This window comes from Petromyzon marinus, chromosome 59 (genome assembly GCF_048934315.1).
Source record: "Petromyzon marinus isolate PM22_M1 ecotype Great Lakes invasive population chromosome 59, UKy_Petmar_22M1.pri1.0, whole genome shotgun sequence".
NCBI classification, from domain to species: Eukaryota; Metazoa; Chordata; class Hyperoartia; order Petromyzontiformes; family Petromyzontidae; genus Petromyzon; species Petromyzon marinus.
The window spans coordinates 6,889,979-6,917,786 of NC_133725.1; the positions used below are offsets into that span (position 1 = coordinate 6,889,979).

General features: G+C 48.2%; 1 protein-coding gene across 2 annotated transcripts in view; it reads left to right on the forward strand.

Moving 5' to 3' along the window:
• The window catches only part of LOC116955377 (alpha-N-acetylgalactosaminide alpha-2,6-sialyltransferase 5-like), a 28,949-nt gene extending 11,487 nt beyond the window's left edge, over positions 1 to 17,462 (forward strand). The window contains exons 2-6 of one of the 2 annotated variants that reach the window (XM_032976407.2): positions 3,008 to 3,220; positions 4,151 to 4,351; positions 5,949 to 6,169; positions 12,817 to 12,924; positions 14,089 to 17,460. In XM_032976407.2, the coding sequence (XP_032832298.1) occupies positions 3,008 to 3,220; positions 4,151 to 4,351; positions 5,949 to 6,169; positions 12,817 to 12,924; positions 14,089 to 14,278 (933 nt within the window). In that variant the 3' untranslated portion in view covers positions 14,279 to 17,460. Of the gene's footprint in view, positions 1 to 3,007; positions 3,255 to 4,150; positions 4,352 to 5,948; positions 6,170 to 12,816; positions 12,925 to 14,088 lie in introns of those variants that run through there. The other variant, XM_032976408.2, reaches the window with a different exon arrangement.
• Positions 17,463 to 27,808: the final 10,346 nt, after the last annotated feature.

Consider the following 27,808-nt stretch of genomic DNA (forward strand, 5'->3'; position numbering starts at 1 on the left):
GTTCTTCCGAGCCATGCACTGCATCTAAAATGTTCCACAGCTCCGACTGTGAGAATGTTGGTGCCACTTCAGTCAGCTCAGCAGATGTGGGGCTCACCCAACTTCCTGTGCCGAGGTCTTCTTCCACCTCCTCTTCCTGAGCTTCCCTCCGCAGCCCCGAGGCTTTGAGGATTCTCTGCCACTGTGCTATCCCCTGTCGTTTGCTTCATTGGGTGATGCCGCTTGCCCTTCCATTGTCCTCGCCCAGGTCACCCACCGGCAAGTTTGGTTAGTTGGGTCCTGTTTGGGGGCCTCTTGGTGGTCTCGGCTGCTCGCGTTTCCTGGGAGCCCCCGGCCGCCTCACTGGGCGAGTCGTCGAGGTCTGAAGTGTGAATCCTCTTCGCCACTGCACAGATTGCGTTTCCCCTCGCTTCTATTTCAAGCTACGAAATTTTCTGCAGGCGTCCTGCGCTTGAGCTTGGTTCATGCACGGGGGCTTCTTCCCTGTGCGTGTCCCACCTCCAGGGGCATCTGGGCAGTTCTCCGCGTCTCCCGGCAGTTCTCCGCGTCTCCCCCAGGCGTTGGTGCGATGTCCGACTCCATCTCGAGGAGATATTTAAAAGGACCGAGCTCATCCCCACTTGGCTCTGGAGATGACGAAGCTTGCTCCTCCGTAAATGTTCTCTTCAGAGGTCCGGCTGTCAATGACGGCTGTGCGGCTGGCTGAGCCTCAGTCTCCGTGGCAGTAGCCGGAGTTGGAGCGTGGTCCACTGCCGTCTCGCGTGAGCTCTGTGGTGAGTTGAGGGCTCTCCCCTGAGTCATCCGTTTGGTGTTTTCTTTAACAAACTTTTCCACAGCCCCCCCCCCCTCGCTGTTGGATTGGGCATTTGCCGTCTTGGGGCAGTGTTTTTTTAACATTCTTCCAACTCATTCACTTACCCACTCGCCTTCCCGTTCACACACTCACTCACTCTTCCACTGAAACCCACAACCACAAACTCAACCTCTCATTCACCTACCCACTCGCCTTCCCATTTACACACTCACTCACTCTTCCACTGAAACCCACAACCACAAACTCAACCTCTCATTCACCTACCCACTCGCCTTCCCATTTACACACTCACTCACTCTTCCACTCAAACTCACAACCACAAACTCACCCTCTCATTCACTTACCCACTCGCCTTCCCGTTCACACACTCACTCACTCTTCCACTGAAACCCACAACCACAAACTCACCCTCTCATTCACCTACCCACGCGCCTTCCCGTTCACACACACACACACTCACTCTTCCACTCAAACTCACAACCACAAACTCACCCTCTCATTCACCTATCCACTCGCTTCCCATTTACACACTCATTCAATCTTCCACTGAAACCCACAACCACAAACTCAACCTTTCATTCACTTACCCACTCGCCTTCCCATTTACACACTCACTCACTCTTCCACTCAAACTCACAACCACAAACTCACACTCTCATTCACCTACCCACTCGCCTTCCCATTTACACACTCACTCACTCTTCCACTGAAACCCACAACCACAAACTCACCCTCTCATTCACCTACCCACTCGCCTTTCCATTTACACACTCACTCACTCTTCCACTCAAACTCACAACCATAAACTCAACCTCTCATTCACCTACCCACTCGCCTTCCCATTTACACACTCACTCACTCTTCCACTCAAACTCACAACCATAAACTCAACCTCTCATTCACTTACCCACTCGCCTTCCCATTTACACACTCACTCACTCTTCCAATCAAACTCACAACCATAAACTCACCCTCTCATTCACTTGCCCACTCGCCTTCCCATTTACACACTCACTCACTCTTCCACTGAAACCCACAACCACAAACTCACCCTCTCATTCACCTCCCCACTCGCCTTTCCATTTACACACTCACTCACTCTTCCACTCAAACTCACAACCACAAACTCACCCTCTCATTCACCTACCCACTCGCCTTCCCATTTACACACTCACTCACTCTTCCACTCAAACTCACAACCATAAACTCAACCTCTCATTCACCTACCCACTCGCCTTCCCATTTACACACTCACTCACTCTTCCACTCAAACTCACAACCATAAACTCAACCTCTCATTCACCTACCCACTCGCCTTCCCATTTACACACTCACTCACTCTTCCAATCAAACTCACAACCATAAACTCACCCTCTCATTCACTTGCCAACTCGCCTTCCCATTTACACACTCACTCACTCTTCCACTGAAACCCACAACCACAAACTCACCCTCTAATTCACCTACCCACTCGCCTTCCCGTTTACACACTCACTCACTCTTCCACTGAAACCCACAACCACAAACTCACCCTCTCATTCACCTACCCACTCGCTTTCCCACTCACTCACTCGCCCATTCACTCACCCTCTGACCGCGACACTCACTCAACTCATTCACTTACCCACTCACCTTCCCACTCACTCACCCTCCCACTCTTCCTCCGACCACACCACTCATCCTGCAACTTATCGATTGACCGCAACAGTCGCCCTTCCACTCATCCACCCACTCGCCTTCCCACTCACCATTCTACCACGAAATCACCCTCTCACCCGCCCACCCATCCTCCTACTACACGCTCCCACTCACCTACCCACCCACTCACCATCCTACCACGACACTCACCATTTCACACACCCACCCACTCACCCACCCTCCTACCCCACGCTCCCACTCACCCCACCCACCCACCGACCCACGCACAATCGACGTGTCGAACGTCGATTGTGCGTGGTGCCTTTGGCCACGTGGCCTATTCAATTTCATTGACGCTCGGACCGCGCTGTGTGGTGGTCTTGACGACGCAAACCTGAATCGGGGATCGCCACGTGGCCTAACCCACGAATTGAACGACGAGCAACGAATGAACGAATGGATGAATGAATGAATGAACGAATGTCCTTCTATCCATACCGCTCACTCCCCCACTCCACTCCAACCTCCCCCCACCCCCCCCCCCCCCACGCACAGACGGGGGTGCCGCTGCTGCTGTGCGTGGCTGCCTGCGGGATGGTGGCCGCCCTGCTCCTCTACGGCTCTCTGCTCCTCCAGGAGGACTTGATGGTCGTGGGGAGCCACCCCGGGGGTCCCCTCTCCCGCCCGGCGTCCCCCCACGGGGAGAGGGGCATGGACCCCCGCGGAGTCTACATCCTGCCGGGGTACGCCTCCATCCACGGGCAGCAGGTGCGGCCCACTCCACGTTACCATGGGTTGTGAGGTTGGTTGTTTTTTTTTCTTTGTCGGATGATGACAATGCTGCCGTTGATGATGCTGATGATGGTGACGAGGCTGCTGATACTGCTGCTGATGATGGTGATGATGACGAGGCTGCTGATACTGCTGCTGATACTGCTGCTGATGATGGTGACGAGGCTGCTGATACTGCTGCTGATGATGGTGATGATGACGAGGCTGCTGATACTGCTGCTGATACTGCTGCTGATGATGGTGACGAGGCTGCTGATACTGCTGCTGATGAGGATTATGGTGACGAGGCTGCTGATACTGCTGCTGCTGATACTGATGATGATGACGAGGCTGCTGATACTGCTGCTGATGACGATGACGAGGCTGCTGATACTGCTGCTGATGAGGATTATGATGACGAGGCTGCTGATACTGCTGCTGATACTGCTGCTGCTGATGATGACGAGGCTGCTGATACTGCTGCTGATGATGGTGATGATGACGAGGCTGCTGATACTGCTGCTGATACTGCTGCTGATGACGATGACGAGGCTGCTGATACTGCTGCTGATGAGGATTATGATGACGAGGCTGCTGATACTGCTCCTGATACTGCTGCTGATGATGGTGATGATGACGAGGCTGCTGATACTGCTGCTGATACTGCTGCTGATGATGACGCCGATGCTTCTGCAAACAATAAGATGATGTTGATGATGCCGATGCTGCTGCTGAAGATGCTGATGATGATACTGATGATGATACTGATGATACTGATGATGATGATATTGATGATGTTCCTGCCCATGATGAAACCGATAATACTGATGATGCTGCTAACGATGCTGATGATGATGCCCTTGACCTCGGAACCCGTTGACCCCAACACCCCCCCCCCAACCCAACCCCCCCGCCCGCCTATCACAGCCGCTGCGCATGCGCTGTGGCGACTGCGCCCTCATCACGAGCTCGGGCCACCTGCTGGGGGCGGGCCTGGGCCCCGCGGTGGACAGCACGGAGTGCGTCATCCGCATGAACGACGCCCCCACGCGCGGCTACGAGCGTGACGTCGGCTCGCGCACCACCCTGCGCGTGGTGGCTCACTCCAGCGTGGCTCACCTCGTCAAGGTGGGTGGGCGGGGCGGGGGCGTGGTCGGGGGCGTGGCCGGGGCGGGGCGGGGCTTTGTGACGTGGAAGGTGTCTCGCCCACGTGCTGTCACGGGGAGCGGTCTAGCGTACCCCTGCTACTACTATTACTACTATTATTTTACAATTAATACTATTACTACTATTATTACTATTACTACTATTATTTTACTATTACTACTATTACTCCTATTATTACTACTACTATTATTACTATTACTACTGTTATTTTATTACTACTACTATTACGACTAATGTTATTATGACTATTATTACTATTACTACTATTATTTTACAATTAATACCACTATTACTATTAATACTACTATTATTACTATTACTACTATTATTTTACTATTACTACTACTACTACTATTGTTACTACTACTATTATTACTATTATTGTATTACTACTACTATTACGACTAATGTTATTATGACTATTATTACTACGACTAGTACTATTATTACTACTAGTATTATCACTATAATTACTACGACTATTATTACTAGAGGCCGACCGAAACTGAATTTCTGATTTCAGCCGAAACCGAAAGTTAAAAAATTACTTTCGGCCGAAGCCGAAAGTAAACCGAAAGTAAAAAATTAACTTTGAAACCGAAAGTTAAAAATTAACTTTGAAACCGAAAGTTAAAAATTCACTTTGAAACCGAAAGTTAAAAATTAACTTTGAAACCGAAAGTTAAAAATTAACTTTGAAACCGAAAGTAAAAAATTAACTTTGAAACCGAAAGTTAAAAATTAACTTAGAAACCGAAAGTTAAAATTAACTTTGAAACTGAAAGTAAAAAATTTACTTTGAAACCGAAAGTTAACTTTTTGACTTCGGCCGAAACGGAAACTAATTCGAAAGAGGCCATTGGCCAACTCTCGGCGCCGAAACCAAAACCGAATTTCGGTCGGCCTCTAATTGTCAGACTTCGAATCTCGGTATCAACACGCGTGTAGACTGAAGCGAACGCAACACATAAAAGCCAAGGCGGGCAGGCGGCTGAGAACAGACAACAGAGGCACTTTGTTGTCATCTCGCCAAAGAGACTCCACCCACGGATGGAGATGCAGGCTGCCATCTCTTGACCGGTCGGATATACATTAGCAGACTGCATGGTTGTGGCTGTAACCTCGCTCCCAAGCTACTTCTGCTGCTGCTGCTGCTGACGTGTGTGTGTGTGTGTTTGTGTGTACGTGTGTGTGTGTTTACAACCTATCGCATAGGATTGCCTAGCGCCGACTGACCGGCCGATAGGCAGAGTTGATAGACGTAGCACTTAGCGTTAAATTCTAAAAACAGATCTTCGGTTGACGAACGACGACCGAAAGTCAATGTCCCGTTTCGGCCGAAACCGAAAGTAATTTTTTTTTTTTACTTTCGGCTGAAACCGAAACTATGCCGAAAGAGGCCATTGGCCGACCTTCAGCGCCGAAACCGAAACCGTATTTCGGTCGGCCTCTAATTATGACTACTGCTATTACTACTACTACTACTATTCCTACTACTACTATTATTGCTATTATTACCACTATCCCCCACGCCACCCTCCCCGTCCGCCCACGGCAGCACCACGGGCACTTGCTCTGGGCCGGCAACGCGACGCACCCCGGCGCCGCTGTGGTTTTCTGGGGCCCCTCGGACCGCATGCGAGCCGGCGGAAAGGGCCCCACGTTCGGCCTCCTGCGGCGGCTCGCCAGGGCCGTGCCTCGCCTGCGGGCCCACATCGTGACGCCCCGCAAGATGCGCACCTTCGACGAGCTCTTCAGGCACGAGACGGGCAAGGACAGGTGAGCGGGCGACGGTCGGATGATGATGATGATGATTGGTTGGTTGGTTGTTGTTGTTGGTGGTCTTGTTGTTGTTGTTGTGGTTATCATCTTGTCGCTCTTAAGGAGGGATTTGGGTTTTTGCAGTCGCCTCAAACCTCTCTATACACCCCCCATACCAACCCACTGCTACGCACGATCGTTCCCCCCCCCCCTTCCTCACCCCCCCCATCTCCTCCCCCCCCAACTCCCCCAAACCCCTCACCTCCTCACTCCCTCACCTCCTCTCCCCCACCCCCACAACCCCCTCACCTCCTCCCACCTCCTCCCCACCCACCTCCTCCCCACCCACCTTCTACCCCTCCACACCTCCCCACCCTCACCTTCTCTCCCCCCCCCCACCACCACCTCCCCCCCCCCACCTCATCCACCCACCCCCACCCCCCACTTCCTCTTCCCCGCTTTCCACGAAGCCCACCCAGAGACACAGCAGCCCGACCCCGTGTCAGTGGTGGGGCTTCAACAGAGCTTGGCCCTCTCTGAAGTAGAAGGGGCAGAGAGAGAGCCTACACAGATTCTGGTCTTCGGGGTGAAGCCAGCGAACTGCTACCCGAACTGACCCCGTCCCCTACCCCCACTGACCCCGTCCCTACCCCCACTGACCCCGCCCCTACCCCCACTGACCCCGCCCCTACCCCCACTGACCCCGCTCCTACCCCCACTGACCCCGCTCCTACCCCCACTGACCCCGCTCCTACCCCCACTGACCCCGCTCCTACCCCCACTGACCCCGCTCCTACCCCCACTGACCCCGCTCCTACCCCCACTGACCCCGCTCCTACCCCCACTGACCCCGCCCCTACCCGAACTGACCCCGTCCCCTACCCCCACTGACCCCGCTCCTACCCCCACTGACCCCGCCCCTACCTCGACTGACCCCGCCCCTACCCCCACTGACCCCACCCCTACCCCCACTGACCCCGCCCCTACCCCCACTGACCCCGCCCCCTACCCCCACTGACCCCGCTCCTACCCCCACTGACCCCGCTCCTACCCCCACTGACCCCGCCCCTACCCCCACTGACCCCGCTCCTACCCCCACTGACCCCGCCCCTACCCCCACTGACCCCGTCCCCTACCCCCACTGATCCCGTCCCCTACCCCCACTGATCCCGTCCCCTACCCCCACTGACCCCGCCCCTACCCGAACTGACCCCGTCCCCTACCCCCACTGACCCCGCTCCTACCCCCACTGACCCCGCCCCTACCTCGACTGACCCCGCCCCTACCCCCACTGACCCCACCCCTACCCCCACTGACCCCGCCCCTACCCCCACTGACCCCGCCCCCTACCCCCACTGACCCCGCTCCTACCCCCACTGACCCCGCTCCTACCCCCACTGACCCCGCCCCTACCCCCACTGACCCCGCTCCTACCCCCACTGACCCCGCCCCTACCCCCACTGACCCCGTCCCCTACCCCCACTGATCCCGTCCCCTACCCCCACTGATCCCGTCCCCTACCCCCACTGACCCCGCTCCTACCCCAACTGACCCCGCCCCTACCCCCACTGACCCCACCCCTACCCCCACCGACCCCGCTCCTACCCCCACTGATCCCGTCCCCTACCCCCACTGACCCCGCTCCTACCCCCACTGACCCCGCCCCTACCCCCACTGACCCCGCTCCTACCCCCACTGACCCCGCTCCTACCCCCACTGACCCCGCCCCTACCCCTACTGACCCCACTCCTACCCCCACTGACCCCGCTCCTACCCCCACTGACCCCGTCCCCTACCCCCACTGACCGCGCTCCTACCCCCACTGACCCCGTCCCCTACCCCCACTGACCCCGCTCCTACCCCCACTGACCCCGTCCCCTACCCCCACTGACCCCGTCCCCTACCCCCACTGACCCCGCTCCTACCCCCACTGACCCCGTCCCCTACCCCCACTGACCCCGCCCCTACCCCCACTGACCCCGTCCCCTACCCCCACTGACCCCGTCCCCTACCCCCACTAACCCCGCTCCTACCCCCACTGACCCCGTCCCCTACCCCCACTGACCCCGCTCCTACCCCCACTGACCCCGCACGTACCCCCCGACCCTGACGCCTGCTGTATGCATGTCCTCCCCCACGGTCGTGTGGATTTTTTCTCCGGGTCCTCTGGTTTTTCCCTTTCGACATTTAGAAACATGCGTTGAAACCAGAAAGTGTCTGTGTCTAACTGTGTTGTTGGCCTGACTGGATGTGGCTTCACATAATGTTTTTTCAGGTTTGTTGAATTCTCGTCTCTCATCTTTTTGTTGTATTTTACCTCCGTGATTTGTTCTTGACACCTGATGAAGATCGCTTGCGTTGTGATCGAAACGTCGTGATTGTTCTTTGTTTTAATATAATTTTATTGTATTTCTACACACGTGACTTTACCGAAAAAAACCAATGAGTAATTTTATGCAGTCACGAAAGCTTTAATACTTTATTATAATTTTGCTGCTTTACATTGTCCAGTTTGTTGAGCTATCCTTTGTGGCCAGGTCACTTTTGACAAATAAGTGAATGCCTCAGTGGGCTTTGCCTGGTAGAATGGGGATGGTTTAGTTTAATGTGTATATGTTTGGGTGGTTTTGCATTGTGTTTGTTGTTGTAACGTTCTTACCCGCCCCTACTGGACATCTGTTAAAGAAAGAGTTGTAGAGCTCATCGGATTACTTCAGTATTAATCAATATTCTGATTCTGATTGAAATTAATATCTGGTGCAAGTGTAGTGAGTCATTCAGAGACGCTATTTAGGAGGCAACAACGTTTATTCTACACTTTATGCAACACCATTACACACGGGACTAAATGCACCTATTCTAACCATTGTTACGCATAAGACCACAATACAGTAAAACCTTGGATTGCGAGCATAATTCGTTCCGAAAACGTGTTTGTAATCCAAAGCACTCGTATGTCAAAGCGAATTTCCCCATAAGAAATAAGGGAAATTCAGATTATTCGTTCCACGACCCAAAAATATTCATGTAAAAATTATTAATACAAAATACCTTTTTTATATTTTTATTATTTAAATTTAATATAAAGTAATCAAATTTAATCGTGGCTGGTGTGAGGGAGACGAGAGAGAGGAGGAGGGTTATTGTGTAGGACGACTTTCACTGCCATATGTTGGCTCACTGGAATTTTTTTTATTTTGTGCGACTTTAACAAGGAACCTATCCCAATGACGCCCGCTTTTCGCCTCCTTTTGAGGATTTCGCGGAAATTATAACATTGCATTGTAGTTAAAACAGATTCATCGCTCGCACTGCTACAGCCTCATTCACGGGTGCCATTGTTGCAGCATAGTTACTAAAGAACAGTCACTCCACTTGGACACAAAATAAAAAAAAATGCTTTACGCACACACACGTGGTCACAACACTGTAGTAAATAGTATACACGTGGTCACAACACTATAGTACTGTAGTAAACAGTATACACGTGGTCACAACACTGTAGTAAACAGTATACACGTGGTCACAACACTATACTGTAGTAAACAGTATAGACGTGGTCACAACACTATACTGTAGTAAACAGTATACACGTGGTCACAACACTATTGTCCTGTAGTAAACAGTATACACGTGGTCACAACACTATATTGTAGTAAACAGTACACACGTGGTCACTATACTGTAGTAAACAGTATACACGTGGTCACGACACTATAGTAAACAGTATACACGTGGTCACAACACTATACTGTAGTAAACAGTATACACGTGTTTCGATTTAAAGCTTTCGTGACTGCAAGGATTCATCTTCTTTGGTTCTTTCGGTAAAGTCACGTAGAATGAGAATAAAATAATAAATTGATAAAATAAAATAACACTATTCTCACGACGTTTCGGCCACAACACAAGCGGCCTTCATCAGGTGAAGGGACGAGACTGTCTGGAGGACAGCACTGGAGTGTCCTCCAGACAGTCTCGTCCCTTCACCTGATGAAGGCCGCTTGTGTTGTGGCCGAAACGTCGTGAGAATTTTATTGTTTTATTTTATTATTTTATTCTCATTCTACGTGACTTTACCGAAAGAACCAAAGAAGAAGTATACACGTGGTCACAACACTTTAGTAAACAGTACACACGTGGTCACAACACTATAGTACTGTAGTAAACAGTATACATGTGGTCACAACACTATACAATACTATAGTAAACAGTATACACGTGGTCACAACACTATACAATACTATAGTAAACAGTATACACGTGGTCACAACACTATACAATACTATAGTAAATAGTATACACGTGGTCACAACACTATAGTACTATAGTAAACAGTATACACGTGGTCACAACACTATAGTACTATAGTAAACAGTAAACGCTCGCACAGATGTTGACTATACGAGCGAGGCACGCCGACTGAGACCGAGCATGGGAGACGATTACCCACAATCCCGCAGCGAGAGAGAGAAGAACCATTGGCTCAGTTGTGATCACGTGACGCTCGGCAGTACAAAGCGTACACGCACTACTCGTATTGCAAGACCCTCGCTCGTTTATCAAATTAAAACTCATTAAAATGTTTTGCTCGTCTTGCAAAACGCTCGCAGACCACGTTACTCGCAATCCAAGGTTTTGCTGTACACCTATTTCTCTTGCATACGGGATAACTGCAATCGGGTCAATCGATGTCGAAGACGGGGACGAAGACGCAGCACTTGGGTTCAACTTCGCCTGCAGACAGCCCGGATCTGTGATCGGGGCTTCCTTTTTATCTCTCTCGGCGCTCGCCTGGCTCCGCCCTCGGCCGCGCCCTACGTCCAGAATATTCCCGACGGTTCCAGGCTACACCGCACCTGTTCTCTTTCTGGCTCCGCCCATAACCACGCCTCTTTCGGGAACTCTCTAGACATTAAATTTCGACTTCTTTGGTTCTTTCAGGAAAGTCACGTAGAATGAGAATAAAATAATAAATTGATAAATAAAATAACACATTCTACGTGACTTTACCGAAAGAACCAAAGAAGATGAATCCTTGCAGTCACGAAAGCTTTTAATCGAAAAATTAAATTTCGATTTAAAGCTTTCGTGACTGCAATGATTCATCTTCTTTGGTTTCTTTCGGTAAAGACACGTAGAATGAGAATAAAATAATAAAATAAAGCAATAAAATGCTCACGACGTTTCGGCCACAACACAAGTAGCCTTCTTCAGGTGAAAGAACAGTACTGTCGGGACGACAGAGCTTGTCGTCCCGACAGTTCTGTTCTTTCACCTGAAGAAGGCTACTTGTGTTGTGGCCGAAACGTCGTGAGAATTTTATTGTCTTATTTTATTATTATATTATCTCTAGACATTCTCAGCTACTCCCCCCCGTGCCCCATTCGTTCACCTTTGGCCCACACCCCGGCCCATCACGTGCTTCACCCGGTGTCGGAGTGACCTGTCCTCACATGGCCCCTACCACCACCACCGCACTCTTCCAGTGGCACACTGTTTGTGATTCCCTGCGGCGCTGGTCGAGGCTGCAATCCCCTACTCTGTCGGTAGGACTCATCAGGCTTCCTCATGCTAGCACCCAGTACCATGACCCTAGTGACCCACTGAGTGGTACTGCACGGTGTGTTAGCCTCTGTGCATATTTCAACGGCACTCGGCGCTACGCGCCGTAGTAACCCATTTAACGTCGCTACACCAGTGTGCAAACATCAGCAATAGGGGGTTAAACCGTGGGCCTGGACGAGATTACAGCCACCAGCTCCCCAACGCTCTGTGAAAAGGCTACATGCACACACACGTGTGTACATACACACGTGTGTGTGTGTGCAAGTACACACGAGGCTCATGTGCATCCCGTATATGATTGTGAATACAAGCGTGTGGCCTTGTGCGTGTGCCCACAGGTAGTGCCGGATTAAGATGGTGTGGGACCTGTAGCATATGTTATAAAGGGGCCCTAAATGAAAAAAAAAACACACACTTAAATATTAAAACACAAATTTTTAACTTGCACAGTAAAGTCATTGTATTTTTTCATTTGCTACACAGCCAGATAATACCACAAATCGCTAACCTCAAACACCCAGTCGTTCATAAAAGTTGAAGGCAGTATAGTACTATAGTAATAGAGCAAGTGCAGAACCGCTGAAACGGAATTGATAGCTTGAACGCATTTAGCGTGGGGCCCTTTAAAGTGCGGGGCCCGTAGCATCATGTGTAGCTACTTTTGCTACTAGGATAATTCGGCACTGCCGGCCTTCATAGGTGCTGCTCGCTATCAGCCACTTGCCCCAACAGTCTGTTAAGGCTACACGGGGGATCTTCTTCTTTGATCTTTTAGTGCCCACAGGGTTGGGAGGGGTGGTGTAACGGTTAGAGCGCTGCACTATGAACCCGGCGAGCCGAGTACGATATCCCGCTCATGGCCAACACTGGCGACAAATATCTGAACCGGTCCTGGGTCTCTCCTAGGTCGACTCAGCCTCAAATGAGTACCTGGTGAAGTGTGTAAACATCGTCACTGGGGAGACAAATGCGACCGGCGTGGTGCTGGCCACCAGCCCCCTCGTGTGCTGTGCTGGCCTTCATAGGTGCTCGCCAACAGCACTTGCCTCAACAGTCCGTTAAGGCTACACGGGGGATCTTTGTCTTTGTGCCCACAGGAAGTCATCGCAGTCCTGGCTGAGCACTGGCTGGTTCACGATGGGCGTCTCTCTGGACGTGTGCGACCGCCTGCACGTGTATGGGATGGTGCCCCCCAGCTACTGCAAGTGAGCCAGTGGCCCCCCACTCCATCACCCAACACAACCGCCGCCCCCCCCCCTACATTACACCACGCAGCACAGCTCCCTACGATACACCAATGATGATGACGCTCATGATGACGATGACAATGACTTCGATGATGACAATGATGACGAGGATGACGATGACAACAACAATCACGGTGATGACGGCGACGGCGACGATGTTAACGACGGAGACAATGACGATGATGATGATGACGACAACGATGACGACGACAATGGCTTCGGCAATGACGACGATGACGACGACGATGGCTTCGGCAATGACGACGATGACGACGACGATGGCTTCGACAATGACGACGATGACGACGACGATGGCTTCGGCAATGACGACGATGATGATGACGATGGCTTCGGCAATGACGACGATGACGACGACGTTGGCTTCGGCAATGACGACGATGATGACGACGATGGCTTCGACAATGACGACAATGACGACGACGATGGCTTCGGCAATGACAACGATGACGACGATGGCTTCGGCAATGACGATGACGACGACGATGGCTTCGGCAATGACGACGATGATGACGACAATGGCTTCGGCAATGACGATGATGACGACGACGATGGCTTCGACAGTGACGGCGATGACGACGACGATGGCTTCGGCAATGACGACAATGACGACGACGATGGCTTCGGCAATGACGACGATGACGACGACGATGGCTTCGGCAATGACGACGATGACGACGATGATGGCTTCGGCAATGACGACGATGATGACGACGATGGCTTCGACAATGACGACGATGATGACGACAATGGCTTCGGCAATGACGACGATGACGACGACGATGGCTTCGGCAATGACAACGATGACGACGATGGCTTCGGCAATGACGACGATGACGACGACGATGGCTTCGTCAATGACGTCAATGACGATGATGGCTTCGTCAATGACGATGATGAAGACGACAATGGCTTCGACAGTGACGATGACGACGACGACAATGACGACAATGACTTCGACAGTGACGACGATGACGACGACAATGGCTTCGACAGTGACGATGACAACGACAATGGCTTCGACAGTGACGATGACAACGATAATGGCTTCGGCAATGACGACGATGACGACGACCGACGCCCTCTCTGCGCGCGTGGCGCCAGGTCCCCCCAGCACCGGCGCGTGCCGTACCACTACTACGAGCCAGCGGGCGCCGACGAGTGCTCAATGTACATCTGGCACGAGCGCGGGCGCCGCGGGAGCCACCACCGCTTCCTCACCGAGAAGCGGGTGTTCGGCCGCTGGGCCAGGGCCTACAACATCACCTTCTCGCACCCGGCCTGGCACGAGTAACGTGGGGGCACCCACCCAGGACCCACCTGGACCCACTTGGACCCACCTAGACCCACCAGGACCCATCCAGATCCACCTAGACCCACTTAGTCCCACCAGTACCCGCCTAGACCCACCAGGATCCAGCAGGACCCACCCAGACCCACCAAACCCGTAAAGACCTACATAAGCTCACCAGAACCTACCAGAACCCAATGGAACCCACCAAAAGCCATCCAGACCCAAAACCTACCAAAACCCACCAGAAGCCCCACCAGAACCCACCTAGACCCACCCAGACCCACCTAGACCCACCTAGACTCACCGCAGCCTACTAGAACCCACCAGAACCCACCTAGACCCACCCAGACCCACCTAGACCCACCTAGACTCACCGCAGCCTACTAGAACCCACCAGAACCCACCTAGACCCACCCAGATCCGCCTAGACGGAACCATAACCCAACTAGAACTGACCAGGACCCACCTACCCCACCTACCCCCACCAAAACCCACCAGAACCCACCAGGACCTACCAGCACCCACAAGAACCCACAAGAACCCACAATAACCCACCGGGATCCACCAAGACCAACCAACGCTATCCGCTGTGTCTTCGCCCTCCCACACACGCGGTGAGTGGGCCAAAAAACAGTCAGTCCCAACGATATTTTTGAAGGACGAGTGAACGATAGAGACTCACGTGGAGACCCAGAGGCTCACACAGATTGAGTTGTGATTAAGCCGGGTTCTGAAGGAATGCGAGTGAGTTTGATGGTCTCAGACCGACTATATTTTTGAAGTCAGTGAAAGATAAAGCCCCACATAGGCTCACACAGATTGAGTTGTGATTAAGCTGGGTTCTTAAGGGAAATGAGTGAGTTTGATGGTCTCGGACCGATTATATTTTTCAAACGCGAGTGAACGATAGAGACTCACATAGAACCCCATAGGCTCACACAGACTGCGTTGTGAGTGAGTTGATGGTCTCAGACCGGCCACAAATGACTGCACAAAAAGAAGGCATCAAATGAGATTTAGTTCTGCGCTTAATTTTGCCAAATTACAGCTCAGAGAAGTTAAAAAAACAGATATCGGTTTGACCGCCAGGTGATTGACGTTTCAGGAGGTCATGGGTTCGATTCCGACCCTGACGATGCCTGCTGTATATTTGGAGTTTGCGTGTCTCTCTCCCCGTGGTGGCCGCGTGGATTTGTCTCTTTATAAACGCATAGAGTAAACTTGCGTTTATAAAGTATTTGTCTCCTGCTATAAATGTCCACGTGATGATAAGCCACTTCGTTGAGCTTGTGGCCGGGTTCGCTGCTTGACAGCTCAATGGGGCCTTACCTGGTAAAATAAAAACAACTACAAGTTTAGTTTAGATTATGCACTGCACCAGGTAACACTGTTTTTTTTTAAAGACTGAGTCGACCTAGACGAGGCCCAGGCCCGGTTCAGGTATTCGTCACTGTACCAGCTCATCGCTCTCGTAGAGAGAAGAAAGAGAGGGGACGACCCAGAGAGAGACAGAGAGCGACTCAGAGAGAGAGAGAGGGGACGACTCAGAGAGAGAGAGAGGACGACTCAGGGAGAGACAGAGAGCGACTCAGAGAGAGAGAGGACGACTCAGAGAGAGAGAACGACTCAGAGAGAGAACGACTCAGAGAGAGAAAGAGGGGACGACTCAGAGAGAGAGGATGACTCAGAGAGAGAAAGGACGACTCGGAGAGAGAGGACGACTCAGAGAGAGAGGACGACTCAGGGAGAGACAGAGAGCGACTCAGAGAGAGAGAGGACGACTCAGAGAGAGAGAACGACTCAGAGAGAGAACGACTCAGAGAGAGAAAGAGGGGACGACTCAGAGAGAGAGGATGACTCAGAGAGAGAAAGGACGACTCGGAGAGAGAGAGGACGACTCAGAGAGAGAGAGGACGACTCAGAGAGAGAGAGAGAGACGACTCAGAGAGAGAGAGAGAGGACGACTCAGAGAGAGAGAGAGGACGACTCAGAGAGAGAGGACGACTCAGAGAGAGAGAGAGAGGACGACTCAGAGAGAGAGAGAGAGAGGACGACTCAGAGGAGGCGCCAGAAGGAGGAGCCACAGACGAGGAGCGTGGAGGCAGCAGCAGCCACGCGGTGGCGAGGAGCCGTCGCTACCAACGATCGCCCACCATGCTCTGCGATGCTCCACGTGTTAAGGTGTCATGGGCCAATGGTTGAGTGTTCACGTGCGGGAGGAAACCGGGAGCGTGGGGGAAACACTCTATCCCGCACAGCTGAATCAGGTGGAGCCCACACATTTTTTTGTTTTACTGTGTCGCCATTCACCTGGCGATGCCAGGTGAATGCGGTTCCTCCTCGACGTCCAAACGGGAAGGGAGTTTTACACAACATCTGCGCGTGATCCACCAACCCTTCGCTGCTGCTGTGTCCACAGCGCCGGAGCACAGGCAGCCACGTGTAGCGTAGCCACCACCACCACCGACACCGCCACCGACACCGCCACATGACTGCTGTTTGTGCACGGTCCGGTCATCGCACATGCGAGCACTTCTACCCAGGCTCAAGCCTGCTTTAGCTCACGACGAGCCCCACGTTGTGTGTGCAGAGCTGCGATGTTCGTGGCGAGCATGGGTTAGGGTCAGGATCAGGGTTAGGGTCAGGGTTATGGTCAGGGTTATGGTCAGGGTCAGGGTTAGGGCCAGGGTTAGGGTTAGGGCCAGGGTTAGGGTCAGGGTCAGGGTTAGTGTCAGGGTTAGAGTCAGGGTTAGTGTCAGGGATAGGTCAAGGTCAGAGTTAGGGTCAGGTTCAAGGTTAGTGTCAGGGTTAGAGTCAGGGTCAGGGTTAGAGTCAGGGTCAGGGTTAGGGTCAGGGTCAGGGTTAGGGTTAGAGTCATGGTTAGGGTTCGTGTCAAGGTCAGGGTTAGGGTCAGGGTTAGGGTCAGGGTTAGGGTCAGGGTTACTGTCAGGGTCAGGGTTAGGGTCAGATTTAGGGGCAGGGTTAGGGTCAGGGTCAAGGTTAGGGTTAGTGTCAGGGTAAGGGTCAGGGTTAGGGTCAGAGTTAGGGTCAGGGTCAGGGTTAGGGTCAGGGTTAGGGTTAGTGTCAAGGTCAGGGTTAGGGTCAGGGTTAGGGTTAGTGCCAGGGCTAGGGACAGGGTTAGCGTCAGGGTCAGGGTTAGGGTCAGGGTCAGAGTTAGCGTCAGGGTTAGGGTCAGGGTCAGAGTTAGGGTCAGGGTTAGGGTTAGGGTCAGGGTTAGGGTCAGGGTTAGGGTTAGGGTCAGGGTTAGGGTCAGGGTTAGGGTTAGGGTTTAGGGGTTAGGGTTAGGGTTAGAAGGGTTAGGGTTAGGGTCAGGGTTAGGGTCAGAGTTAGGGGCAGGGTTAGGGTCAGGGTCAGGGTTAGGGTTAGTGTCAGGGTAAGGGTCAGGGTTAGCGTCAGAGTTAGGGTCAGGGTTAGGGTCAGGGTTAGGGTTAGGGTCAGGGTTAGGGTTAGTGTCAAGGTCAGGGTTAGGGTCAGGGTTAGGGTTAGTGCCATGGCTAGGGACAGGGTTAGCGTCAGGGTCAGGGTTAGGGTCAGGGTCAGAGTTAGCGTCAGGGTCAGGGTTAGGGTCAGGGTCAGAGTTAGGGTCAGGGTTAGGGTCAGGGTTAGGGTCAGGGTCATGGTTCAGCGCTGATGAACTCTGCCACCGCGGGTCTGAACAGTCCCACGCCGAAAGTGCTTTATTTATACTCGCTTGGATTAAAACACAGCAAGATTGTTGTTGTTGTTGCTACGACTAAAGATATATTATGATACGATATATACTAGAGAGAGATGTGTATTTTGGAACAAGAGCTAAAGAGGCAGAGACCTTTTAAAGTGACTGACGGGTGTGGTTTTTTCTAGAGCATATATTTTGAGAGAGCCGGGAGTACACGGGCCGAGGACGCCGCAACTTGCGCGGCGCTCTCCGCGGACGAAACGTCCGACGTTTCGCGCTGGCACCGTCTTCTTTCGGCACCCCCCCCCTCTCCCACTACCACCCCCCGCTGCACGCGATGGGGTCACGCGGGGATCGAGTGGTGGCGCGTTCTCCAGCTCGTCGCAGCAGCAACAGCAGCAGAGGTTTGCAGTTCAAACCCCCCCTGGCGGCTGCCCTGGTTAATACTCGGAAGAGTTTGCATCGCGCAATTGAGCATTGAGCATTCGAGGCATGATTGGCGCTTATTTTCAATCGACAGCCCCAAGCTAGTTGGGGGACATTCCACGTTCCTATGGCGGGGGTGGATGGGGCGGGAGGACAAATCGCTGTTTGACTTCCCCACAGAGTGGTCCTTATTTTATCGACCCGCGAGGGATGATGGGCTGTGATTTAGCTTCCCAACCGGGGTTTAAACTCGCAACCTTGCGATCGGGAGCTGCTCGCTCTGGCAATAAAAAAATAGATAATAATAATATAATTTTATACACATAATATATGTCCCAAATGCGGTTTTATGGAATCTGAAATTTCTATTCTTAATCTCCTGAAGGAATGTATTACAGATTGTATTGGGCAGTTTGCAATAGCTTGTCTGGGTTTGCAGGAATAGGGGTTTGTGGAATTGATCGATTAATTGAGGTCATTAACAACTTTGCACGGATGGCTGAAATGCTGGACAATTGATGATTTAGTTGCAGGATGTTGCATGCTGTCACCTGGCATATTTAGACTAAACTAGCACAGACGCGCGCGCGTGTACACAAGATACGGACTCGCTTGTACGTGCACGACTCTGCAAGCAGTTGCTCTCAGTTGCTTGCAATCTGGTTGCGTGCAACCTGCTCTGGCTCACGCGTGGACGTGATCTGCAAAGGGTGGCGTGCAACTGCATCGCTTGCGTGTGGACACCTCCGCTGTTGCTTGTGAGCAACTCCACAAATTCGGTTGCGCGCAACCGAATTGCACACCGCATGCGGATGCCTCCACGACTGGTTGCGATCGGTTGCTTTCAATCGGCTGCTCGCAACTCGGTTGCGTTTCAACTGAATATGCTTACGGGGAGATGCACAAATTTGCGGCGACGCTTTTCATGGCCACGCGGCACATTTGTGCAACTACGATTGGTTCGATATAGAGACATTTGTTTGGGGGGGGGGGGTGGTTAGGTGGCGTGAACTTAAATGTGTCGTGAAACCCACCACCACCACCATCACCACCACCCGACACGCAGCTAACTAGTAAGGGGTTTGTCACGTCGACAAAACGTGGCCGATTCGCTACTAGTACAGCGCTAAAAGGTTGTATTGGTGGAGAGTAAAACCCACTGCAACGTTGACAATTCGACTGCCTGGGTGACGTTTCGCCGGCAATTGCAACGACCAGCATCATCAGGCGGGACAGCGGCACGAGTTTTGGAAGAGGTATAATCATAATAATCTCGCATTTATCGACCAGCAATTGTTGTTATTGACATCAATCAGCATCATCTGCCAATTATCAATCAACTACGGTACTTTGTCATTATCAGACGTTATCAATGATACGTCAGCCACCACCATCATCAATCATCTTCATCAATTACCAAATGGCAATCATCATCAACCATCGTGATCAATCAATCATCGACCATCAGTCACAATCAATCATCATCAATAGACCTCGTCACTAATCATCATCCTCGTCAATAGACCTCGTCACTCATCATCATCATCATCATCAATAGACCTCGTCACTCATCATCATCATCCTCGTCAATAGACCTCGTCACTCACCATCATCATCAATAGACCTCGTCACTCATCATCATCATCAATAGACCGCGTCACTCATCATCATCATCATCAATAGACCTCGTCACTCATCATCATCAATAGACCTCGTCACTCATCATCATCATCATCAATAGACCGCGTCACTCATCATCATCATCATCATCAATAGAACTCGTCACTTATCATCATCAATAGACATCGTCACTCATCATCATCATCATTGTCAATAGACCTCGTCACTCATCATCATCAATAGACCTCGTCACTCATCATCATCATCATCAATAGACCTCGTCACTCATCATCATCATCATCAATAGACCTCGTCACTCATCATCATCATCAATAGACCTCGTCACTCATCATCATCAGCATCATCAAAAGACCTCGTCACTCATCATCATCATCATCATCAATAGACCTCGTCACTCATCATCATCATCAATAAACCTCGTAACTCATCATCATCATCAGTAGACCTCGTCACTCATCATCATCATCATCATCAATAGACCTCGTCACTCATCATCATCATCACCATCAATAGACCTCGTAACTCATCATCATCATCATCAATAGACCTCGTCACTCATCATCATCAGTAGACCTCGTCACTCATCAGCAGGCAAGGGGGTGCCTTGCCCCCCCCCTCTTCTCCCCTTCGCCCCCCGTGGTGCCCAAAGCTACGAGTTGAGCACCAGAGAGAGATTTATTTACAACAACAGCGTAAAGCAGGGGTGGCGAACATTTTTTCATCATTCGCGGGCCATACAAAATTATCAACTAAAAAATTAAAACCGTTACATTTGGTAAAACATTTTAATTAACTCGCCCCTAATGCGATGGCTGGAACTGTTTCTCTTTGGCGAGGCGTGTGATGATGTTAGCCGGTATTGCTACTCGCAAATGCTTTTCCAGGTTTGCTCCAAGATTTATTGAATTTCGAGTCCCGCCTGCGGTTGCCTTTTGCAGGGCCAGACACAAAATGATGTTGCGGGCCTCATACGGCCCGTGGGCTGGACATTCCCCATCCCTGGCGTAAAGAGAACAACAACACCAACAACGCCACCGATTTAATGATGTGATTAGAGCAAGGGGAGTCCGTGATATAGAATAGCATAGAGGTGCGATTGTGCGAGACAAATCAAATATTGGCTGACCCCCACCTGACCGATTGCCGCACGCCCTGGGCTGATAACTACGCCACTGATAATGTAGTTACTACACTACGAATGACGTAGTTACTACACAACTGATAATGTAGTTACTACACTACTAATGATGTAGTTACTACACCATTGATAATGTAGTTACTACACTACGAATGATGTAGTTACTACACCACTGATACGGTATTTACTACGCCACTAATAATGTAGTTACTACGGCACTGATAATGTAGTTACTACGCCACTGATAATGTAGTTGCTACAGCACTAATAATGTAGTTACTACACCACTGATAATGTAGTTACTACACCACTGATAATGTAGTTACTACACTACTGATAATGTAGTTACTACACCACTGGTGATGTAGTTACTACACCACTGATAATGTAGTTACTACACCACTGATAATGGAGTCACTACACCACTGATAATGTAGTTCCTACACCACTGATAATGTAGTCACTACACCACTGATAATGTAGATACTACACCACTGAAAATGTAGTTACTACACCACTGATAATGTAGTTACTACGCCACTGATAATGTAGTTACTACACCACTGATAATGTAGTTACTACACCACTGATAATGTAGTTACTACACCACTGATAATGTAGTTACTTCGCCACTGATAATGTAGTTATTACACCACTGATAATGTAGTTACTACACAACTGATAATGTAGTCACTACACTACTGATAATGTAGTCACTATACCACTGATAATGTAGTTACTACATGACTGATAATGTAGTTACTACACCACTGATAATGTATTTACCACGCCACTGATAATGTAGTTACTACGCCACTGGTAATGTAGTTACTACGCCACTGATAATGTAGTTACTACGCCACTGATAATGTAGTTACTACGCCACTGGTAATGTAGTTACTACACCACTGATAATGTAGTTACTACGCCACTGGTAATGTAGTTACTACACCACTGATAATGTAGTTACTACGCCACTGATAATGTAGTTACTACACCACTGATAATGTAGTTACTACGCCACTGGTAATGTAGTTACTACGCCACTGATAATGTAGTTACTACGCCACTGATAATGTAGTTACTACACCACTGATAATGTAGTTACTACGCCACTGATAATGTAGTTACTACACCACTGATAATGTGGTTACTACACCACTGATAATGTAGTTACTACACCACTGATAATGTAGTTACTACGTCACTGATAATGTAGTTACTACACCACTGAAAATGTAGTTACTACGCCACTGATAATGTAGTTACTACACCACTGATAATGTAGTTACTACGCCACTGATAATGTAGTTACTACACTATTGATAATGTAGTTACTACACCACTGGTGATGTAGTTACTACACCACTGATAATGTAGTTACTACACCACTGATAATGTATTTACCACGCCACTGATAATGTAGTTACTACGCCACTGGTAATGTAGTTACTACGCCACTGATAATGTAGTTACTACACCACTGATAATGTAGTTACTACGCCACTGGTAATGTAGTTACTACGCCACTGATAATGTAGTTACTACGCCACTGATAATGTAGTTACTACACCACTGATAATGTAGTTACTACGCCACTGATAATGTAGTTACTACACCACTGATAATGTGGTTACTACACCACTGATAATGTAGTTACTACGCCACTGATAATGTAGTCACTACGTCACTGATAATGTAGTCACTACACCACTGATGATGTAGTTACTACACCACTGATAATGTAGTCACTATACCACTGATAATGTAGTTACTATAATACTGATAATGTAGTTACTACACCACTGATAATATAGTTACTACGCCACTGATGATGCAGTTACTACGCCACTGATAATGTAGTTACTACGCCACTGATAATGTGGTCACTACACCACTGATAATGTAGTTACTACACCACTGATAATGTAGTTCCTACACCACTGATAATGTAGTCACTACACCACTGATAATGTAGATACTACACCACTGAAAATGTAGTTACTACACCACTGATAATGTAGTTACTACGCCACTGATAATGTAGTTACTACACTATTGATAATGTAGTTACTACACCACTGGTGATGTAGTTACTACACCACTGATAATGTAGTTACTACACCACTGATAATGTATTTACCACGCCACTGATAATGTAGTTACTACGCCACTGGTAATGTAGTTACTACGCCACTGATAATGTAGTTACTACACCACTGATAATGTAGTTACTACGCCACTGGTAATGTAGTTACTACGCCACTGATAATGTAGTTACTACGCCACTGATAATGTAGTTACTACACCACTGATAATGTAGTTACTACGCCACTGATAATGTAGTTACTACACCACTGATAATGTGGTTACTACACCACTGATAATGTAGTTACTACGCCACTGATAATGTAGTCACTACGTCACTGATAATGTAGTCACTACACCACTGATGATGTAGTTACTACACCACTGATAATGTAGTCACTATACCACTGATAATGTAGTTACTATAATACTGATAATGTAGTTACTACACCACTGATAATATAGTTACTACGCCACTGATGATGCAGTTACTACGCCACTGATAATGTAGTTACTACGCCACTGATAATGTGATCACTACACCACTGATAATGTAGTTACTACACCACTGATAATGTAGTTCCTACACCACTGATAATGTAGTCACTACACCACTGATAATGTAGATACTACACCACTGAAAATGTAGTTACTACACCACTGATAATGTAGTTACTACGCCACTGATAATGTAGTTACTACACCACTGATAATGTAGTTACTACACCACTGATAATGTGGTTACTACACCACTGATAATGTAGTTACTACGCCACTGATAATGTAGTCACTACGTCACTGATAATGTAGTCACTACACCACTGATGATGTAGTTACTACACCACTGATAATGTAGTCACTATACCACTGATAATGTAGTTACTATAATACTGATAATGTAGTTACTACACCACTGATAATATAGTTACTACGCCACTGATGATGCAGTTACTACGCCACTGATAATGTAGTTACTACGCCACTGATAATGTGGTCACTACACCACTGATAATGTAGTTACTACACCACTGATAATGTAGTTCCTACACCACTGATAATGTAGTCACTACACCACTGATAATGTAGATACTACACCACTGAAAATGTAGTTACTACACCACTGATAATGTAGTTACTACGCCACTGATAATGTAGTTACTACACTATTGATAATGTAGTTACTACACCACTGGTGATGTAGTTACTACACCACTGATAATGTAGTTACTACACCACTGATAATGTATTTACCACGCCACTGATAATGTAGTTACTACGCCACTGGTAATGTAGTTACTACGCCACTGATAATGTAGTTACTACACCACTGATAATGTAGTTACTACGCCACTGGTAATGTAGTTACTACGCCACTGATAATGTAGTTACTACGCCACTGATAATGTAGTTACTACACCACTGATAATGTAGTTACTACGCCACTGATAATGTAGTTACTACACCACTGATAATGTGGTTACTACACCACTGATAATGTAGTTACTACGCCACTGATAATGTAGTCACTACGTCACTGATAATGTAGTCACTACACCACTGATGATGTAGTTACTACACCACTGATAATGTAGTCACTATACCACTGATAATGTAGTTACTATAATACTGATAATGTAGTTACTACACCACTGATAATATAGTTACTACGCCACTGATGATGCAGTTACTACGCCACTGATAATGTAGTTACTACGCCACTGATAATGTGGTCACTACACCACTGATAATGTAGTTACTACACCACTGATAATGTAGTTCCTACACCACTGATAATGTAGTCACTACACCACTGATAATGTAGATACTACACCACTGAAAATGTAGTTACTACACCACTGATAATGTAGTTACTACGCCACTGATAATGTAGTTACTACACCACTGATAATGTAGTTACTACACCACTGATAATGTAGTTACTACACCACTGATAATGTAGTTACTTCGCCACTGATAATGTAGTTATTACACCACTGATAATGTAGTTACTACACAACTGATAATGTAGTCACTACACTACTGATAATGTAGTCACTATACCACTGATAATGTAGTTACTACATGACTGATAATGTAGTTACTACACCACTGATAATGTAGTTACTAGACCACTGATAATGTAGTCACTACGCCACTGATAATGTAGTCACTACGCCACTGATAATGTAGTCACTACGCTACTGATAATGTAGTTACTACACCACTGATAATGTAGTTACTACACCACTGATAGTGTACTTACTACATCACTGATAATGAAGTTACTATGCCACTGATAATGTAGTTACTACACCACTGATAATTTAGTCACTACACCACTGATAAGGTAGTTACTACGCCACTGATAATGTAGTCACTACGCCACTGATAATGTAGTTACTACGCCACTGATAATGTAGTCACTACGCCACTGATAATGTAGTTACTACACCACTGATAATGTAGTCACTACACCACTGATAATGTAGTCATTACACCACTGATAATGTAGTTACTACACCACTGATAGTGTAGTTACTACATCACTGATAATGTAGTTACTACGCCACTGAAAATGTAGTTACTACACCACTGATAATGTAGTTACTACACCACTCATAATGTAGTCACTACACCACTGATAAGGTAGTTACTACGCCACTGATAATGTAGTCACTACGCCACTGATAGTGTAGTTACTACACCACTGAAAATGTAGTTACTACGCTACTGATAATGTAGTTACTACACTACTGATAATGTAGTTACTACACCACTGATAATGTATTTACTACGTCACTGATAATGTAGTTACTACGCCACTGATAATCTAGTTACTACGCTACTGATAATGTAGTTACTACGCTACTTATAATGTAGTTACTACACCACTGATAATGTATTTACTACACCACTGATAATGTAGTTACTACGCCACTGATAATGTAGTTACTACGCCACTGATAATGTAGTTACTACACCACTGATAATGTAGTTACTACACCACTGATAATGTAGTCACTACGCTACTTATAATGTAGTTACTAGGTCACTGATAATGTAGTCACTACAGCACTGATAATGTAGTCACTACACCACTGATAAGGTAGTTACTACGCCACTGATAATGTAGTCACTACGCCACTGATAGTGTAGTTACTACACCACTGAAAATGTAGTTACTACGCTACTGATAATGTAGTTACTACACTACTGATAATGTAGTTACTACACCACTGATAATGTAGTTACTACGCTACTCATAATGTAGTTACTACACCACTGATAATGTATTTACTACACCACTGATAATGTAGTTACTACGCCACTGATAATGTAGTTACTACGCCACTGATAATGTAGTTACTACACCACTGATAATGTAGTTACTACACTACTGATAATGTAGTTAGTACGCCACTGATAATGTAGTTACTACACCACTGAAAATGTATTTACTACACCACTGATAATGTAGTTACTACGCCACTGATAATGTAGTTACTACGCCACTGATAATGTAGTCACTACACCACTGATAATGTAGCTACTACGCCACTGATAATTTAGTTACTACGGCACTGATAATTATCAGTAGTTACTACACCACTAATAATGTAGTCACTACACCACTGATAATGTAGTTACTACACCACTGATAATGTAGTTACTACACCACTGATAATGTAGTTACTACACCACTGATAATGTAGTCACTACACCACTGATAATGTAGTTACTACGCCACTGATAATGTAGTCACTACACCACTGATAATGTAGTTACTACACCACTGATAATGTAGTCACTACACCACTGATAATGTAGTCACTACACCACTGATAATGTAGTTACTACGCCACTGATAATGTAGTTACTACGCCACTGATAATGTATTTACTACGCCACTGATAATGTAGTTACTACCCCACTGATGATGTAGTTACTACACCACTGATAATGTAGTTACTACACCACTGATAATGTAGTTACAACGCCACTGATAATGTAGTTACTACACCACTGATAATGTAGTTACTACACCACTGATAATGTAGTTACAACGCCACTGATAATGTAGTTACTACACCACTGATAATGTAGTTACTACACCACTGATAATGTAGTTACTACACCACTGATAATTATCAGTAGTTACTACACCACTGATGTAGTTACTACGCCACTGATAATGTAGTTACTACACCACTGATAATTATCAGTAGTTACTACGCCACTGATAATTATCAGTAGTTACTACACCACTGATAATGTAGTTACTACACCACTGATAATGTAGTTACTACACCACTGATAATGTAGTTACTACACCACTGATAATGTAGTTACTACACCACTGATAATGTAGTTACTACACCACTGATAATGTAGTTACTACACCACTGATAATGTAGTTACTACACCACTGATAATGTAGTTACTATGCCACTGATAATGTAGTTACTACACCATTGATAATGTAGTTACTACACCACTGATAATGTAGTTACTACACCACTGATAATGTAGTTACTATGCCACTGATAATGTAGTTACT